Source organism: Piliocolobus tephrosceles, chromosome 2 (genome assembly GCF_002776525.5).
Source record: "Piliocolobus tephrosceles isolate RC106 chromosome 2, ASM277652v3, whole genome shotgun sequence".
Taxonomy (NCBI): domain Eukaryota; kingdom Metazoa; phylum Chordata; class Mammalia; order Primates; family Cercopithecidae; genus Piliocolobus; species Piliocolobus tephrosceles.
In genome coordinates this window covers 114,130,991-114,152,920 of record NC_045435.1, presented here as the reverse complement: position 1 = coordinate 114,152,920, position 21,930 = coordinate 114,130,991, and the positions used below count along the sequence as shown (strand labels likewise).

At 34.3% G+C, this 21,930-nt stretch overlaps 1 protein-coding gene across 1 annotated transcript in view; it reads right to left on the bottom strand.

The window, feature by feature from the left end:
- SPATA16 (spermatogenesis associated 16) overlaps positions 1-21,930 on the bottom strand; it is a 254,621-nt gene that overhangs the window by 149,887 nt on the left and 82,804 nt on the right. Inside the window, exon 3 of the mRNA XM_023213519.2 lies at positions 14,009-14,154. Coding sequence (XP_023069287.1) covers positions 14,009-14,154 — 146 coding nt within the window. The remainder of the gene's footprint in view (positions 1-14,008; positions 14,155-21,930) is intronic.

Sequence of the window (21,930 nt, the reverse complement as noted above, 5' to 3'; positions counted from 1 at the left end):
TTATTTTATTTTATTTTATTTTATTTTATTTTATTTTATTTTATTTTTGGGAGGGCGGAGTCTCACTCTGGCACCCAGGCTGAAGTGCAGTGGCATTATCCCTGCTCTCTGCAACCTCCGCCTCCCAAGTTCAAGCAATTCTCCTGCCTCAGCCTCCCAGGTAGCTTGGGACCACAGGTATGCACCACCATGCCTGGCTAATTTTTGTATTTTTAGTAGAGATGGATTTCACTACGTTGGCCAGGCTGATCTTGAACTCATGACCTCAAGTGATCTGCCTGCCTCAGGCCCCCAGAGAGCTGGGATTACAGGAGTGAGTCGCCGCGCCTGGCGGAGATGTATTTTAGAATGATTAGTTTTGAAAGGTATAATGAATACACTTCCCTCTGTTCTACCTGTTGGAAATTACTTATGATTCATTCAGCAACAATTTTTGAGTGTAAACCATGTTCCAGTCACTGTTCAGGTTTTAAAGAAAAGAGCCAGAAAGGTAAATGCATACTTAAACTAATATTTTGAGTAGCCTTATTGTATGGAAGTAAGTGTCTGTCTGCATTCTATTATTTTTTATGCTGCCTTCACATAGCAAATTATACAAGAATTTTAAAAATGAACTGAAATATAGTATACTGAATTCCATTATGTAATTCTACTGGATAATAAAATCATACCCTTATTTCTTTTAGAGTCTGAAAACTAGAGGGATTTTTGATGTTAGAGTTTTAGAATTAGAGGGACGTTTGACAGAAAAATCAAGACCATTTGTATATCACGTATTAAAATTACCCATATTAACGTCGTAATTTTTTGATCTGTGGAAGTATTAAATTACATCCAGATAACAATATTTTACCTACTAAGTCCTTTGTAACCCTTTTACCAAAAGAGAAATATTTATTGTTATTCCTATGCTTTATGACATTGTAGGACTTCTAAATATTGTCTCTGATTTTCCTTTGCTAAATTAACAGAATTAGTGAGAGTTCCACAATGGACATTGTGTTTATGTAGATAATGTCCAGCCCAGCTAAACCACCAGGTTATATACTACAGTTTGCAAGTTTAAAGTCAAAATTTGAATTGGATATGGACTTTGATATGGGAATTATATCAATACTGGATTCAATGTTTAGTTATACATCAAATTACCATTTCTTTAAGTGATTCCGATTAGGGAAATCTACTAATTACTAATATTATAAATGAATATATTAATGGTTTTTCTTTGTAATACACACTCCTTTCTTTATTGACAAAGATGATTAAATCTCCCATTTTGACATTCTGTCCTCTTTGGCTCACTGTACTGAGTCTCAACCTGTTGTGACTTGCACCAAATAGAGTGTCACAGCACATTACTTTGGAAAGAATACGCTTTCCAGATATTTTTAGTAGTGCTGCCATTTCTGTGAATATAACGACAACAGCATATATTGTGTTGTTTTTGTTGAAAATGTTACATTGGATACTAACTGACTAGCCCTCAACTAAAAGTATTAACCTAGTTGAGAGAAATAATAAAAACACACACATAACCAGTAAACAACACATTAAAACTTGAAACAGTTAAATTGTGGGATGCTTGCAAGGGAGATGGAAAAAATAAAAGGTTTAGAAAGGGGATTTCCAATGATAGGACAATTTAAAAGGTAAAAAGGGCTAATCTGGAAAAAAATCCAAAGAAAGTGAGTTTCGAGTTGCCTTTGAAATAGTCTCATCAAGGGAAGGAAGGTAGAAAATTCACATTGGGAGAGAGGCTCAGAAATGACTTGGTGATAGAGGATGGTAAGCCATATTAACAACTGCCACGTAAATTAGCTTGGCTAAAGCAATAAATTGACCATTGGGGAAGGTGGGAGTCTATTAAGGCCTGTTCATTAGTGGAAGGATTTTTAATTTTATGAAAGAAACTACTAATGCTTCAGGAATTACTAAGAAAGCACATGATGGAAACACTTTTAAAGAAGACAACTATTGCAACTATTCTGATGAAAAATCCAATTGCTGGGAGAATGCTAATGATTCTGTGAAAAAGTAGAGTGGTTCTCAACGTGCGGCCTGTAAATTTTCTATAGGTTCATTGACATTTTCAGGGGCTCATGAAGTCAATTTTCATAATAATATTAAGAAATTATTTTCCATTTTCACTGTATTGACATTTGCACCAATGTTGCAAAAGCATGATGGGGAAAACAACTGGCTTCTTTGCAGAAAGCAAACAGGTGATACCAAACTGTTCTGGTATTCACTGAGTGTATTCTTTACCATTAGGGGCACTCAGCCTCTCTCTCTCTATATATATTTTTAAATCAATTTCAATCCTTGAGTACATGTCTCTTTAACATTTGGTAGGATGATATAAGAAGTATGCATCAAGCACTTCTTCTGCATACCAAAATATAATAGCTGTTTTGGGGAAAAGCACTTCTGCCCTTGTGCCACTGTTTACATTTGTGAGCTGATTTAGCCACTGTTTTTATGGAACACTATATTTTTCTTGGAAGAATGATGAACAAATTATGATTATCAGACTTGAAATTTGGCAGACATTTTCTAAAAAATGAAATGTGTGCCTGTCACTTAAAGGAACACAACTGACAGTATATATTGCTAGTGATAAAAGTTTGAGCTTTCAAGCAAAAATTAGTATTTTGGAAAACTTATACATCTGTCACTGTGAGCTTGACAGTCACCCAATGCTCTAAGACTTTCTGATGAGGTTGGCGATATTAACAACTGCAATTTAAACATTTGGTTTTGCATAATGAAATGTGTCAACGTTTGGAAATCTGTATATTTTCGAAATGACCAATAGGCGATATTACTAACTCATGAATGGATAAACAATCCAATCAAAGTATGAGATGAACTAATGGCTTTTAATGTTACAGAGTACCATGTTGAATTGATATGGTTTCAGAATCCATATTGCAATTAATCATTAAGAAACTACCACTTGTCAAGTCTTGGTGTAGTATCAAAGAAGAATATTCAAAATTATCTGAAAAAACTATTCAAATTATCTTTCATTGTCTAGCTGCATACCTTGTGTGACATTGAATGTTGTTCATATAAGTCAACCATATTATAATTGATTAAATGCAGGATCAGATATGAGCACTCAGCTTCCTTTCATGAAATCAGTCTTGCAGAATGTCAGACAATGTTACTGCTTTCATGCATGTTTAAAAATATTGCAGTTATTTTTTTCACAAAATATCCATTTACATTAACATGTAATGGGATTATCATTTTGAAGTGAATGAGTAAATAAATACATTTTAATTTCTAAGTTGTCATTTCTATATGGCAAATATTTATAGATGAGACTCACATAAGCAAAAACCCTTTGGTATCTTTAATAATGTTTAAAAATATAACAACATTAAAATATAAAATTATATAATGTTTAAAAATATGGTAAAATCCTCCAAGTTTGAGGATCACTATATAAGTAAATACTCAAAATTTGGATGAAGGCTGTAACTACAAGAATGAAGATGAAGAAGCACATGGAACATACTTGTTGGATAATTTGCATTATATTACACCATCCTTTTGCCCTCCTTCCTAAGACGAAAATACCCTCTCTGCCTTTTTTGGGTAAGTACATGTGACTTCTCGATGTTATTTTCACATTATTTTCTTTCCACAAAAACCAAGAACTACTTTCCCAGAGCCTGTATGTGTTGAACAGATTCCACAAGGAAAGCTTATAGGAACTAGAAGTCTAAAAACAAAGCAAAATGATAAGGTTAAATGTAGAGTAAAGTATATATTTCTTTCATCTGCTAATTTCTCATTGTTAAGCATTCAAAAATCAAACACTGCTTTGAATTCAACTGTCTTCTGTGTCAAGGAGGTCATATTTGCTAGTAAAAGTTTAATAACTGGTAATAACATAAGAACATTTCTATCCAATTACGAAATTATTTTGCCTAGGTGAGCCACGAAAGGTACATGGTCTGCATTTTCCCCAGTGAGAAAGAATCATAAGAAAGGTGTATGTCATATCTATAACCTGTGAGCAAAGTTATAGACAGTGCCACCAAGGAGACATTTCTTCTCAAACTAAAGGTGTTATAACTTAACATATGGCTGCTCTTCAGACTTCAACAAGAAATGAGAAAAGGTCACAAGCCCAAGAGAGGATGAATATGAGGAATTCTTGCCATAGCAACAGAAAAGAAAGTGAGGAATGGTTTGAGGAAATACAGCAATAACATTATAGCCACAGGATTTGCAAAACGCCTGTTAAGGCTAATGCTATGTTGTCAGTAATGTAGAATATGTATGGAATATCCTAAAAAATATTCATATCCATAAAATGCACTTATTGAAATGTGAAAAGTCAAAGGGATAGCAGAGTGGTGTCTATTTGTAAGGTCATCTGCTCTTCAAAGGTAAACTACTAGCATGAGAGTGAGTCATGCATATTCAACAAGAGAGTTCTTTCTGGAAAGGAAGAGAGAAAATTTTAAATATCAGGCATAGGTTGGCAAGAGTTATAAAATGAGTAGGGGTTGGCATCTGAGTCTTTTTTTTTTTTTTTAATCTCTGATAAAGACTGGTTTGTCTCTTGCTACTTGTAACCTTGTATGTAATAGCCTATATAGTGACTTCGCCACGCCAAATGTCCCAGAAAGGACTATTAGGGCAAAAAAACATTGAGGGAAGTTGCCTTGAGAACAAGACACAAACATCAGTTTTACAGTATAGCCTGGGTGAGGCAGATTCAGTGGGAATGAGTTTCAGTTCCTTAAAACTGTGCTGGTTAAATTTGGAAATGTGGATAGTCTTCCAGTTTTCCTCTAAGCTAATCTTTTAAAGTATTTTTGGATATCTAGTATTCATCAGCTCTCTATGTTTCCCTAGAATTTCTCAGTTTTAGTGTTGGTCCTTACCTATTTCAGTTTTTCACCACTTGTCTGGAAATATTTTGCATGTAGAGGCAACAAATTGGGAGGCTAAAAACAGACATGTCCCCATGGGGACCATCAAAATAGTTTTCTCCTTGTTGATAAGCATTAAATAGACCAGCCACTCGCTGTGCTAAATAGAACAAATGTGCTCAGGAAAAGAAGTTCGTGATTCTAGACTCGTAAAATTTCAGGCTGGTCACCTGAGGTGTTTGAAATGTCACAAAGGTGACATTAAGGATGAAATGTGCACAGAAATTTTCCATTTGCAAAATGTTTCACATCTGTAATATCATTTGACCACTTTCACAAGTGTTGAGGAAGATATTGTCATGATCTTATGTTTAGAAATCCAGAAATTGAGGCTAAGGGCAATTATGTGACTTGAGAAAGTCAAGGCTCGCCAGCAATTTTGCAAGGATTCAAATTCAGGCCTTTGATTTCTGAAGTTTGTTTCCCTATAGTACAAGGAATCTTACAACTTCTCTCTTTATTTGTAATTATAGAGTTAATCCTTGACAATCTAGAACTTTTTTTTTTTTAAACCCCAGGACACACCACTTACATGTTGTAGAACTTTTAAAATCTTAAGTACATGAATGTTTTTAATGCCCCAGTGAGAATTACAGAGGAAGAGTTTGCAGAAAGGCTAAATGACTTGTTCAACTCATTAGAATGGATTTTAGAGCTGGTATATTAGAAAGTGAAAAACAAATATAAAAGAATCATCCTAAAATAACATGATAAACCCACTCACAAGGAGTACCTGTGCAGCCTTCTTGCCAGCTTCAAGTATCAAAATGAACATCTCCCGAAGGCAGTCCTCAGCATGGGAGCTGTGCATTAGCACACCCTAATCTGTTTTCTAAGGACCGCATGGAAGTCAAAAGCAAAGAACAGATCAATAATAACTAGTAGATTCACATTCTAAAGAGTCCCCCAACAACAGATGCATTGTTTCATAACAATACTACTCCATTAAGTGCATATATTGTTTCCTCATTTATAAGCTATTTTCATATTCATGAGTAAATGGGAAAGATAAATGCCAAGTGGGCACCGACCTCAGGGATAAGATGAGGTTAAATTTTAAGTAGAGAAAGAGTGAAAACTAAGATGAGAAAGAAAACATCAAGCAAGATGATTATAAACTAAACCGCTGTCAACTTGAATATAAGGGTAGAAGATAAAATGTCTGGATGAAGAGCTGTGGTAGGCATGGGAAAGTGTCATAGAGGCAATACAGGAGCGCTATAGGCAGAGCTATTTTAATTAATAATTGCAAGCTATGTTAAAATAAAAAAATGATCAATATATGCATTTAAAAGGTGGTGAGTGTATTTAAAATAAACAGAATATGATCCCTTTATCATGTCTTGTGCAATTTGGAAGGCTCCTCAGGGAATCTGATCCACCTTCAGAACATGCCTGTGATTAAAAGCTCAAGAGGGGCCTAATCTGTTTTTCTCTGTCTTTGCTATGTCTTTACATTTTCCTCTCTTATTATACATAGTCATGGTTGTCTTCCTTCTCTACCCCCTGACCTCGTTCTTCTCTTCTTCCTCCTCCTTTTCTTTAGTAAAGAAACCTCTAATTAGATGTCTTAGCCATCTGGATCCTGTTTCTTCTGTTCATATTAAGAGAAACAAATGATGACCCTTAGAAACTTAGCCATTTTTATTTGGATAATATATAGTTATATTTAATTATTTTCTGGAATTTATTTGCTTTAATCCTCATTATCATTTTTCTTACTTTTTATACAAGTCTGTCTATGTATTTACCCTGCAAGGCTATTTTACTAATTCATATGATAATCACAAAGAAGAGGGAGGATTTCAGGTATAAGAAAGGGGAAGAAAGTGGATGTATGTTAGTAGAGTCTCATGATTTAAAAGTTGTGTTGTGTCAATATTGTAAAATTGTTGTTAGTTACATTGTTGTTGTATTGTTATTATTCACAAATCACACATGACGAAAGCAAGGCTTTACAACCCAATGAGTGAAGTGGTAGCTGAAATCTGCGTTCTATGATTTCAAAGACAATGTCTAGTATTTCTCAATGCTACTGTAACCTGCAAGGGAAGTCCTCCAGATTTTAAAGGTGGTATGATTTCCATCATTTTCACGATGAAATGACATGACAACTAGAATTTTTGGAGGAGGATTAGTGACTGTAATGTCATAGGTTTGCTGGGATGTAGTTTATTTGCCAGGGAAATGGTAATAAGAAAACCTTCTCAGGAAGTTAGTGGAAGAACTAAGTGAGATAGCTTATGAAGGGCCCAGTTTCCACCTGCCAATGGTGGGTGTTCAATGAATGCTTGTTCTTGTTCCTGCTTGAGAACTACTTCTCGATGTAGTCAACTTTGCACTGCAGAAAGGTGTTACATAATAGTTGTTCCCTAAAGTAGAAACAAAAGAAGTATAATCTTTGCCCTTTCACAAAAATTAGCATCCTTTTTATATTTTTTTAGGGTTTAAAGGATGAGTTGGAATGTTTAATGTGATCTTCAGAGAAAGCATCTTTTTATAGGTGGATTTATTTTCATGGGAATACAATAGCAAGAGACATAAAGTACTAACGATCCATATAGCATTTTTATTTCTCCTGACTTCTCAAGGGGGCAAAATGCCTAACTTGCAAAAAGACCAACCAGATTCAGGAATGCTTTTAAAATAGCAATGCCAGGATTTTCTTTTATTTTTTTTCACATTTGAAAGCCCATACGAACATAAACTCATGCACACATGGGCACACACACAGAGACTGTGTTTGTTTCATTTAATTGGAAGAAACAATCAGTAATCTATGAATCACAGAAGGAGATAAGTAAGAATAAACATTCTCTTCGTTGAGCCTTTCTTTTAACGGTTGATGAAAATGAGTATGGATAATGTAATGTCTTTCAGAAATGAATGGCAATATCATCAAAACAACCACTCATATGTTTTCCCAAAGCAAGACACTGTGAGGTATTAAGAGATATATGCAGGTAAGATTACATCCTTTTCTTTTGTGTTCCCAATTATTATCCCCTAGAAGCAGTATCAACACTAATACTTCATAGTCTGTACATTTGTTCATATCAATAAACTGGCACCAGCAATGGTTTTTAGCACCAGCAATGTTCCCTATTCTTTTACTATATTATAGTTTTGTTTAAGTTCATCCAAGGTCATGAGAATTATTTTATCTAATGTTATTTATGTGTTACCTTTAGTGGCCAAATTTTCAACTCTTAGTTCTAGTAAGGAAGAGAGCATTGTATTTAAAATATTTCATTTCTTGATATCTGTAAGAAATTTGCAAATTTCCTATTACTTCTACTATGAATCAATTCTTTCTAAAACTCATGAGTATCTGTAATGCTTTAAGTGAATATCATGTTTGACCATAATTATCCCCCAAATTGTGATTGATGACATCCCAAAAGTTGTATTTTCATAGGAGTTTTCTAATTGTCTACTTTATTGAGTATGTTATGTTCAGAAGGGTGTTTTATTTATTTATTTATTTATTTATTTATTTATTTATTTATTTATTTATTTATTTATTTTAGAGACAGAATTCTCCCCCAGGCTAGAGTGCAGTGGCACCATCTCAGCTCACTACAGTCTCCACCTCCCGGGTTCAAGCCATTCTCCTGTCTCAGCCTCCCAAGCAGCTGGGACTACAGGCATGCCACCACACCTGGCTAATTTTGTATTTTTAGTAGAGATGGGGTTTCATAATGTTGGCCAGTCTGGTCTCAAACTCCTGACCTCAGGTGATCCACCCACCTCAGCCTCCCAAAGTGCTAGGATTACAGGCAGAAGGGTATTTAAAAAATAATAGTCTCCTTTATGAAAATATAGAGCTTATTTCTAATACCAGTGAGAATTACCTGTATTTGTTTTTGGTGGTGGGATTATGATAAACACAAGCCTGATAGGTTTTGAGATTCCGGAATGCTTTTAAGCAGTTTACTCATATTTAAAGAAGAGAAAACAGAGGTAAAGGGAAGTTAATTATGAAAGTCAAAGCTAGTAAGTGATAAAACAGGGATTCAAATCTATGCCTTTGTTTGTTTAATTTTCTTATGTTTTGATCTGTGAGTTACTTAGATGGGTATGGTTTAATTTCCAAGTATTTTGAGGGATTTTCTAGGAATCTTACTCTTAAACTGATTTCTAATTTAATTCCATTATGGTTAGAAAACAAGCTCTATAAGATTTTAAAATTTTTGAAATTTTAATTGAGTCTTATTTTCATCTCTAGTAGTACACCTTCTCTTAAAATCTACTTTGATAATAGCATAGGAAAAGTGAGCATTAAAAATAACCTTTTATGTTTATTGTATAGTGCATCTTATTTTCTCTTTCCTCTTTCTCTGAGACTTCAATTATGTGTATGTTATATTTCTTGTCACTATCCCTGAGGACAGGTCACTGAGCCGTTGATTAATTTTTAAAAAATCTTTTATTGTCTATCTCTTGTCTTTACAGTGGGTAATTTCTATTGGTCTGTCTTCAACTTCACTAGTCTTTTCTTTAGCATTCTCCAAACTGATGTTAAAGTAATAAATTAGTGCATTTTAAATTTCAGATATTTTGTTCATCTATGCTAAATCTCCATTTGGTTCTTCCTATAGCTTCTGTTTCTTTGTTGGGATTCTCATCTCTTCACTCATTACAACTATTTTTACCTTAAGATCCTTGAACGTATTTTCGTAGGTTTGTTGAAATCCTTGTTTGCCAGTTCTACATCTGGGTCTTGAAGATCTATATCTGGTTCTACATCTTGAAGTCTATTTCTATGGACTGCTTATTTTCTTAAGTCTCATTTTCCTACTTCTTTGCATGTGTGGTAATTTTTAACTTTATGCTGGATATTTTAGGTGAGACTTTGTAGGGAATCTGGATTATGACATATTTCCTGAAAAATATGTTAAGATGTTGAGGTTTTTTTGTTTTTGTTGTTGTTTTTTCCCCCTGTGAGAGAATGCAATGGCAGATACTCTTGTTCTTATGAAGCTTAGTTGTGTTTTTTGTTAGGACAGGCCTATTTTGTCTTTGAATTCAATCTTAAGCTGTGGTCCTTTTGGTAGGTTATGGTCCTTATTATTGCAGTATGATCTTTCTGGGGCTCAACTGAGTACCTGAGGTGCTCAGTGAGGTCTATTTACCCTAGTACTCCAAACATCAACATCTCCAAGCACTGCAGGTCATCTAAGTATTTCCATTTAGCGCTTAGTTCTGTGGCAGGCAATTTCTGCTACATGGAATCTCTTTCCTCACATGCATGGCACAGCTCTTGGCTAAGAACTTACAGTAAATTCCCATGCAGACTTCTGTCTCTCCACCCTTTCACACAACTGCCTCTTTCTTGGCCATGTTTCCTGTAATTATAGCTTCCTTGGCAGTCTTGCTATTCTAATCTCGGCCTCTTAGGTTTGGTGAGACTGCGGTTTAACTTGATATCCATGTCCCTGAACTAGGGCAGAAAAATAAACCGAGCAAAAAGCTCAGAAGATTATAGGGCTCATCATGTGTGTTTTCTTTCTTTCAGGGATCACAGTCCTGCTCTGACCATTGTCCAAGGCCTCAAAGCAGTTGCCTCTTATATTTTGTTCAGTTTTACAGTTGTTTACAGCAAGAAGGCAGATTCAGTACCAATAACTGTGTCATGGTTAGAATAAAAAATTCATGGGTTTATAATTATTTTTCACAAAACCTTGTGAAATAGTGCTTGTGAAGTAGTACTATTATAACCTAGTTTTATCGAAAACTAAATTCAGTCTAGTGAGTGGAGGAGTCATAATTTGAACCTAGGCAGTCACATTCTAGACTTTGTGCTCTGACTAAATATACTATGCTGCCTCTGTAACATAACTTACATTGATTTCCTTCACAGCATTTATCATACTCTTCATCTCATATATACACCAATATTTATTTATTTATTTACACTTTGTTTGCTACTTCTGCTGGTGTATAAGCATCATGTATTTTCTATTTATAACTGTCTCTCCACTGCCTAGCACAGGAATAGGCTCTTGGTGGAAATATTTAATAAGTTTTTTAAAATGAATGAATGAATGTAGATACTACTATTATAAAATAATTTTTAAAATAGTGATTTTTCTTACACATTTGGTACTTTAGACTTCATCTTGTCTGCCACCTTGTGGCAACAAAATTGTATATATATCAAAATATATTTATATAATAAGAAAAGAATCATAGCAGAATTTTTAATCTTGATAAGAAAGCAGTAATTGCAAATTGGTCTCTAGAAATGTTCAAAACACCTTCTGATAAACAGTGGCACTGGTTTAATGAAGTGAGCAGACAGTTAATGTATTAGGAGAGTCTAAGCATTACTTTTGGTTGAAGTAAAAATTAATACTTATATTTGCCACTTTGGATATGTTATGAATAAAAAGAAGAGCCATTTTGATAATAGTTGTTTTCAGAGTCTTTGTATCGTTGACTATTTTAGTTTAAATGGCAGTGCTTAGCTGATTAATTTCAAAACATATCTTTGTTGATCTTAAAACCATAAAGTTATGGTTCTTGTAGTCTTCTCTATGACAAAACAATATGCATTTATTTTTATCAGAAGCAAAACTACATGATAGTTTTTAAGCTAATTTTTGTATTAATGAGTCTCCTAAAAATATGCAGTAGACCTCACATTTCCATAAAATTAAAGAGAAAATGCTTCAGCAAATGCAAATAAATGCAAAAAAGGAATATTTTAATTTTGATTCATGATTAGTATCAACTTTCACAATGTGATAATAATACAAAAGCAGAATTCTGCATTGAGTATATAACTAATGGTTGTAAGCTATTTATAGAGTAAATATCCTAATTAACTTATTTTATAAAACACATTTGTTGATTGTATTTCAGATGGTTTTAAAATCTAAGATCTTTCAAGATGTTTTGATATTAAAATCATATGTACTGACTTATGCAGTTCTGCACTATGACCAGACCAGCAAAATGATTTATTTCATTTGGTGCATTATTAATTGTATGAATTGACTGTTTAACCTTTATTGATTTACATTTCTTACTTAATGTTTAACTTAGGAACAGCAGCAAAATTTATTTTACAAAAGTTAATTCTAGTATAATAGGAAAGATAATTTTACTATTCACTGTTAAATATATTCAATTCAGTAATTTTCAAGGTCTTGAAAAAGCACTCTTAGTTTCAAAACAGAAATTTTCTAATTCTAAATAGTGAACCTACTGAAGCTGATTTTTGCATTCTCAGGAACTGCAGCATCTTGTGGTTCTTACATTTGGATTACAGTGGAATTTTTGATCTTTTGTTCTCATTACTTTTTTTTTTTACTGAATTCTTATTAACCAGAGACTGTTACTTACTTTTAATAACATTGAATTAATTACATTTTGACATGACCATGCCATTTGGAACCCTTTTATTATTAAATATGATTCAAAAATTCATCAAACTATTCTGATATCCAAGAGATATTTCCTTTAAAACGTAGGCCATATAGGTGCCCCTTTTTATGTGTGATTATAACCATGGAGAAGGTGAAGTATGATTACTTTCAGTGCATCTCAATATATTATTGTTTATGCATGCCTTTGGATTGAATATTTTGAAGTCTATAAATAGCTTTCAAATGTTTATTTCTATGTTTAAAATTTTTACTTATTTATGTTCTTTTCTTTTGCATGATCGAACATGATCGAATTTTTTTTAGTCTGTAAATAGTTCACAAATATTTTTCCCACAAATCACCCAGGTAGCCCAGAAGTTGCAATATTTTGACATACTGAAATACACATTACCTTTCCAGTATTTCTTCTTTCAAATGGAAATAGAACAAAATTCTTTGACCGACCATATATCTTGATGTTTTTTGAAAACTATGGTTGCATAAAATATTTCCAGATAATATAGGGATTAAAATTTTCTTTTAATGTCAAAGTGAATCTGCCTCTAGGTTTTGTAGTTTACTTAAGCGGGAGAATGGCTTTCAAACACGTTGTCTTGTGAATTTCAAAGTGATTTTGTGGTCTGTAGGTTCTTGAGGTCAAGTTTAAGTTCACTACTAGGGCTGTGAAAAATCTTGGGTAGAAACAACTTTTGCATCCTGGTGGATGTGAGTTTGTAAATGACTTTTACTGTGCTAATAAATCTCCCATTTACAAATTAGTCTTAATATAACTGATAATCATGTTCCCCAGTTGGTTATTAAGAGACCAGAAATTATATTTTCATTTTGTTATTAGTTTGCCATTTGTATCCAAAAGAAGTATAGGAAGTGAGATGAGAAAATGAACAACACAAAAGTTCTAGGTAAATTGCTCAAAGTCAGACGGGGAGGGATAGAGTCATCACAATTTCAAGGAAAGAGTCTGTTGAAAGGCAAAATATAATCTCTTTATCTTTGCTGCAGGTTAAAACTGATTATCACCCATGAGAGAAAGACCCCTAAAACATAAAATACAGGAGAGGTACATTTTTATAGAAGAAAAGACAGGCCTGGGTAACTCTAGGGACTCTAGGAAGTCATATAGAGACACACAGATACATACTTCTAAAGAAGAATAGAAATATAAAAAAGAAAATTTTAAGGATCGAGATAAAAAGTATTTCATACCTTTGGAAAGCTGTCCAAAGGATCCTTTGAATCAGCTGATGTGATCACCAAACAAGCCATAAACTTTCAAGTCTTGGCTCATACTTCACAGTCAGAATTCCCTTCTACCATTCCACAACTGCAGTTTTGACAATCCTTCTTACCTTTGAATACCACCTCCTTTATTTACCTGTTCCCTCCCTCCTTTCTTCCCACAGCAATTTGCTTCTGCAGTTGTCTGCCTCTTAGCTTTGCCCTGCATTATGAATAGTTTCTTGCATCTCTATTTCTTCCATTAGGTTTTGAGATTTTTGTGGTCTCCATGATTGCCTCACTTGACATAAACCAAGCAGTAAATAAATGTGGTTTGTTTCTTCTTTAAATTGAAATGAAATGGAAGGTGATCAGGCAGGCTCAGATAGTACCCTCCACTAGCATGAACAGCATTTACTTGCACTTATTAGTATATGATTTTACCTGTGTGCATGATTCAGGGCAAGATCTGGTTTCCTCATCCGTAGATAACAGGTAACAAGCTTTGTCTCAATGAAACTCGCCACGCTTGCTATATCTTCCGCAGATGCATCAAATGGTTCTCCCAGAACTGCTCCTTTGCTGCAAAGCTTTAAAAAATATAATACTTTCAACATCCTAATAATCTTTCATGTAATTTACCTTTTAACTAAACAAAACATGTGTACATTTTATCTATATATGTTTTGTATATATGTTAAAAGTATATATGATACTTTTTCCAAACCACAAGTAAAATATTAATATTTTGATTATAAATTAAATAAATTGCTCGTGTTCACTATTAAGTGACTATAATATAAAATAAAGGACACGTTTTACTGTAAAATGCTTCCTGTAAAATATTTTAAAAGTATGATAGGTTTTAAAGGAGTGCCAGTTGCTAAGAATGTCTGTTTTAAAAATAAAGCATACAATAACCAAAGATATTAACAGAAAGCCAGTCATAAATCATATTAAATACCAGTGCTTTTATGAAAACCCAGCTGAGCCATGATCTAGCACACTATCAAGTTTGATTTAATATAACAAGAGGTATCGGAAGTAAACTCCTAGGAGCCATTAACATGATCGGTGATTAATTTGAGTCTGAATCATATTCTCTAGTATGTTATTGAAAGAAAAGAAGTGAAAATTTATTAGAATTTATTGGCAGAGGACACAGTATCTGAAAAACATGGCAAGAATATGAATTCTTAATAAAAGTTCCAGGAAATCAATGGTTTCTGGGCATCATAGATAAACTCTAGAGAAATAAAATAATTAATTTTTTTGGAGAACCCCAAACATTACGAAGTGTCAATAATGTGACAAGGAAAGATCAGCACTTTTTTTTCCCCTCGGAGTTTTCTACTGTTCTTTGGAATTAAGACTGATGGAAAAGAAGTCCTATCTATTTTCAGCGACCTTACTCAGGATATTGCCTTCTTTGCTCTTTTCTACCTCCATCTGTGCATACACTGGGGGAAATTTTCTTGCCAGAGATAGTAGTATTTGCAGTTAATACTGATTTATATATCCTTTAGCATAAAATTTCTTGTATTTTAAATCCTGTTTGCTTAAATGACATAGTTTAAAATAAATTTTCTTTTATAGGTTAAGTCTTGAGATGGTTTTGCCATTTATATTAATGCTATTGTCATTTTTTAAATGCAGTTTGTTATTTGAATGTGGCTATATTCTGTTCTAAAATGCACTTACTTTCTTAGTAAAGGCTAAAAAAAGACTAAAGGCTAAAAAAAAATCTAGAATCTAGATGTTCGATATCCACAGTCTGAATTGGTAGTTGCCTAATGCTGTTTTCTTTTGCTTGCATATCTTATTAATCCTGGAGATTCATATTATTTTTAAAACCCTTTGTCAGTTGGATGAATGGAATATGTTACTTTCTTCATTTAGTAAAAAATACTTACTGAGCATCTACTATATACCAGACAAAATTGCTCTCTTTACATTTTAATTTGAATTGATTAGGATTTTTTCATAAATCTTTTCTATTTTTAGCTCTATATAAATTACCCTTTCTTATTCCTGACTTATTTCTATTGACAAGTAAATCTTTTTATTATTAATTATAATAAATATTTAGATATTTAAGGTATTAACCCTTTTCTGGCAGTAATAATATACACATGATAAAATGTAGGGATTCCACCCACAAATAATTTTTTTGAAAAGTGTCAACTTTTCCTTATGTTTTGTAAAGGCTCTCAGAATACATAAAACACTTCTCTCAATTATTTTGAAAAAAATTAGCAAAGACTATTTGTGGAAGATACACTGGAAATGGCCTCAGTCAATGCTAAGTTTGGATGCTTCATAAAGGTCACCTGATAAAATTGGTAATAAAAGAGAGAAAACATTTAACCCTGATTTAGTAATTATTCTAGAGAATCTGGCCTCAGAAGTGTCAAGTGTGGCTGTAAACAGGTTTTAAAACATAATTTTACAAAGCATGATAGTTTGAAGATGTCAATTTGAGATAGCATCTCCTTTCTTCTGTCAATCTGATTCCACAGGATCCAGAAATACCTAAACAGAGTTTTCCATGAAAGATTTTTTTTACGACATGACTATAAAAACACAATAAAAAACAAAATGAGTAGAAATTATGTAGTTTTATTTATCAATACCTTATATTAACATTCCAGATCTTCTCAATTAATTTTATCTACTTTTTTTTTTTTTTTTTTTAAAGACAGAGTCTGGCTCTATCTCCCAGGCTGGCGTGCAGTGGCGCGACCTCTGCTCACAGCAACCTGTGCCTCCCAGGTTCAAGCGATTCTCCTGCCTCAGCCTCCAGAGTAGCTGAGATTACAGGCACGTGCCACCAAGCCCGGCTAATTTTTTGTATTTGTAGTAGAGATGGGATTTCACCGTGTAAGCCAGGATGACCTCGGTCTTCTGACCTCGTGATCCGCCCACCTTGGCTTCCCAAAGTTCTGGGATTACAAGCGTGAGCCACCGCGCCCGGCCAATTTTTGTATTTTTAGTACAGACGGGATTTCACCATTTTGTCCAGGCTGGGTCCCAAACTCCTGACCTCAAGTAATCTGCTCGCCTCAGCCTTCCAAAGTGCTGGGATTACAGGCATGAGCCACTGCGCTTGGCTCAATTAATTTTATCTTTAAATGAAATCAGCCTTTGTTTCCTCAAATCTTAAATACTCAAATCTCCTCTTCACATAAAATCTTAAAAAAGAAACAAGATGTCTTGTGGTCTTTGCCCCTTCCTATCCTTGTTTCTCTCTGATGTGATGGTGTGGAAGAGCCTCCCTTTAGACACACTTTTGTTTTTTTCTTGAGACAGAGTCTCACTCTGTCTTGCTCAGGCTGGAGTGCAGTGGCGCCATCTTGGCTCACTTCAGCCTCCACCTCCCGGGTTCAAGTGATTCTCCTGTCTCAGCCTCCCAAGTAGCTAGGACTACAGGGGTATGCCACCACACCCGGCTAATTTTGTATTTTCAGTAGAGACAGGGTTTCACCATGATGGCCAGTCTGGTCTCGAACTCCTGACCTCAGGTTATCCACCCGCCTCAGTCTCCCAAAGTGCTGGGATTACAGGCGTGAGCCACCGCGCCCCAACCACTTTTTATGGGATAATGTGGAAGTCATTCAGTGAGTAGTTTCCATGAGGACATGCAGGTTTTTCATGGCAGGCAGGAGGAAGCCACCTTCAGATTTCATAACTGTAAAGGCTTTGTCTATAAACACTGAGAGAAGTGAAAAGTCTCTACTTGTATAAGATTCAAGGCAAGAAAAGAAATAAAAATCATCTATCTTAACACACTAATGAGAATACTTCATGAAACCAAGCTGAAAGACAACAGTGAAAGATAAGGATAATTCTTTAGTTCATGTTAAAATCAGAAAATAGGCAGCCTGCTGGGTAGACTTTATATATGTTCGTTGAATTCTTGCTTTACCAATCAAGTATTGTAAGATTGAGAATTTTACTGACTGTATCGAAGATTGCTTTATTTATTCTCTTCCAAAGTAGCACATCTTTGAATTAAGCTTTGCAATAAGCTAAACTGTTAAAAAAATGTGTTGAAGTTAGAGGTAGAGTTATAGGTACATGTAGACAAAACGCTGGCATCAGAACCATGAAACACATTTCAGATATTTTACTAAATTTTGAAATTTCCATATAGACATTTCTATAGACTGAGCAGTTAATTCTGCAGAAGGTGAAGAAATTTAATGTGGTGTGAATTTATTTAAATCTAGGAAGGGTGACTTTATTCACCTTAAAACAAAGAGTATTTGTCTAGAAATGTATAATTTAAATCTTTGGTGTAATAAGTCATGGAGGTAAGGAATAAAAGCTTTTAAATTATCTGAAATAGTATATCACTGAGAAGACTTTTAATTAGGAAAAATTAAGTTAGAAGTTAACTTTTTACTTCAAAAGAAACCCTAAAATATTTTTGAATACAGTATGGACAAATTAAAAGTCAATATTTAAGGGAAAAAATGCAGTCTAAATTCTTATGAGTATAGCTGTTGTTTTGATAAGAACCTTGATATTAAAAATGAAATTTCAGGCCTGGCACGGTGGCTCATGCCTGTAATACCTGCACTTTGGGAGGCCGAGGCAGGCGGATCACCTGAGTTCAGGAGATTGAGACCAGCTTGGCCAACATGGCGAAACCCTGTATGTACTAAAAATAAAAAATTAGCTAGGCATGGTGGCGGGCACCTGTATTCCCAGCTACTAGGGAGGATGAGGCAGGAGAGTTGCTTGAACCCAGGAAGCAGAGTTTGCAATGAGCCAAGATTGCACCACTGCTCTCCAGCCTGGGTGACAAACTGAGACTCAGTCTCTAATAATAATAATAATAATAATAATAATAGGAAATGTCAGTACTAAATTGGAATCATAAGCTCAAATTTTAATAAGGTTTCTCAAAGTTCTTTTAAGAAATAAATATCTAGCTTACTTTTAGAATTGTGCACAAAGGGATTTCAAGGTTTGTTTAAAAACAGATACAAATAACATCAACTACATTAGTTGCAGAAATAATATTAAATAATATATGGTGAGCCACATTCTTAAAAATGCAACTACACATTTTTCTTTAATTAGGATCATCATTATCCAGATTAATATTGCTAATAGTTTCTCCTTTATTAAAATTCTGTCTGATGAGTGTTTCCTCACTGTATCCTGAAATAAAATTTTCAGTGATCCCTGACAATTTAGAAGATAACTATAAATCTGGAAAAGCATGGCATTGTTTGAGTCATCAAATGTCTACAAATAAGGATATGTATAATCATCAACTGGTAATTTGTAAGGTTTTTGGAAATTATAAAAAAAATCTAAAGATGGGGAAAAAGTTATCCATAGCCCTGTCACCATATATATAATTGCCATTAAATTTGCCATATTTCTTTCTATATATTTTGTGTTTTTGTGTCATAATAGAAGATATATTACATAATTTTTACACTGCTTTTTCATATGCTCTGCTTTTATTTAAGTTGGAAAATAAAAGCATGTTAATTATAATTATATTACATGTTACAATTATAGTTGAAGACTTCAGTATTCCCCTCTCAGCAAATGACAGAAATATTAGAAAGAAAACCAGTAAAGATAGATTTGAACAACACAATCAACCAACAGGATGTAACTGACATACATACATATATACATTATACATAGGAATAAAAAACACAGGACACAGCAACCCCATTACCTGGTATATACCCAAAGGAATATAAATTATTCTGCTATAAAGACACTTGCACACGTATGCTTATTATAGCACAATTTGCAATAACAAAGACATGGAACCAATCCAAATACCCGTCAGTGATAGACTGTATAAAGAAAATGTGGTACATATACACCATGGAATACTATGCAACCATAAAAAGGAATGAGACCGTGTCCTTTGCAGGGACATGGATGAAGCTGGAAGCCATCACCCTCAGCAAACTAACATAGGAACAGAAAACTAAACGCCGCATATTCTCACTCATAAGTGGGAGTTGAACACTGAGAGCTCATGGACAAGGAGAGGGGAACAACACACACCAGCGTCTATTGAGGGGTGGGCTTTGAGGGGAGGGAACTTAGAGGACATGTCAACAGGTGCAGCAAACCACCATGGCACACGTACATGTATGCAAAAAACCTGCACTTTCTGCACATGTATTCTTTTTTTTTTTTAAGAAGAAATAAAAAAGAAAGAAAACACATACGTAAAACATTCCACTCACTAGAAGAATACACATTTTTCTTACATGCCCATGGAAAACTCACCAATATAGACCATATCCTGGGCTATAAAACAAACCTCAACACAATGAGAAAAGTGAAATAATTCAGAGCATGTTCTCTGACTATAATGGAATAAAAACTCAATGGTAAAAATCCCCAAAATAATCTAATTTGAAAGTGAACAAAAGACATAAACAACCATTTCATATACATGCAAATAAACACATAAAAATATGTTTGACATCATTATTCATTAGAGAAATGCAAATTGAAACTACAATGAGGTATCACTGCACACCTACACAATGGCTAAAATAAAACAATAGTGGCAACATCAAAAACAGAGAATGTTGAGAAAATGGATTGCTCCATCCTACATTGCTGAGAGTAGTGTGAAATGGTATAGCCACTACAGAAAACAATATGGAGAAAACAGTTTTTAAGTAATTTATACAACTCAACAGTTCCACTCCAGAGCACTTATTCCAGAGAAATTCTTATGTTCACACAAAAATCTGTACAAGAATGTTCATAGTAACTTCATTTATAATAGTCACAAACTGTAAGTGATCTAGATATCCTTCAATGGGTGAATTATTCAACAAACTGGTACATCCATACGAAGAACACTACTTTGCTGTGAGAAGGCACCAACTATTGATCCATGCAATGACTTGAATGAATCTCTAGGGAATATGCTGAGTAAAAAAATCTGATCTCAAACTGTTACATAAAATATGATTACGTGACACAATCATAGGAATGGAGAATAGATTAGTGATAATGAGGAACTAGGGAATGCATAAGTGTTGTGTTTACAAAAGTCAACAAAAATGAATCCTGTAGTGAGGGAACTGTAATGTATCTTGAATTTGGTAGGTGGATATGCAGATTTACATGTCATAAAATTGCACAGACATAAGACACGCACACATGTACACGAGTGAAAGTTCAAGTAAAACAAGAAATCTTAAGATTAGTGGATTGCCTTGGTGTTAATATTCTAGTTCTGCAAGATATTGCCTCTGGGAGAAACTGCCTAAATGGTACATGAGATCTCTCTGTATTACAACTGCCTATGAATCTACAATTATCTTAAAGTAAAATTTAATTAAAAATAATAATGTTAAAAGTTAGATGTATTTAATTTTATTCCTTTATTTTATTTAGGACAATTTTAATCATGTTTAACTGGGGTTTTGGATGACAGGATAAATCATATCTAAAGGAAGGAATTTTCTGTAAGGTTTTACTGTGTTAAGTTTTAGATAGATTTCTATAATGAGGAGTAACAACTCATAATGGACCAGGCGTGGTGGCTCATGCCTGTAATCCCAGCAGTTTGGGAGGCCGAGGAGGGCAGATCACGAGGTCAAGAGTTCAAGACCAGCCTGACCAACACGGTGAAACCCTGTCTCTACTAAAAATACAAAAATTTGCCAGGCATGGTGGCGCACACCTAATCCCAGCTACTCAGGAGGCTGAGGCAGGAGAATGGCTTGAACCCGGGAGGCGGAGGTTGCAATGAGCTGAGATCGTGCCATTGCACTTCAGCCTGGGCAACAAGAGTTAACTCCATCTCAAAAAAAAAAAAAAAGGACAACTCATAATGAGGTTTGTTTTGAAGTTGCATTCACAAGCCGTTAGAGAAGGGTACATCAGCCCCTCCACATCTTCATTATGATGTCTGTTGTTTTAGGACATTTGCTACAAGATGAGGATTGTGTTTAGTGATATTCATAGAAGGAAATTGGCAAGTCCTTCTGTATAACGACTTTGTCATTTTTGTTTTCATTTTTCTTGATGATCTTTTAGTTTGTTAGCACTTATTTACAAGTAATTTTTTTCAAAAAGAGCAAATGTGGATGGTAACTTTTCTAAGCTCATGAATAGCTAAGAATGTATTTCACTGACATGTAAGAAATGCCAGGCACAGTGGCTCACGCCTGTAATCTCCGCACTTTGGGAGGCCGAGGCGGGTGGATCGCCTGAGGTCAGGAGTTCAAGACCAGCCTAGCCAACATAGTAAAACCCCATCTCTACTAAAAATACAAAAAATTAGCTGGGAGTGGTGGCGGGAGCCTGTAACCCGAACTACTAGGGAGGCTGAGGCAGGAGAATCTCTTGAACTGGGG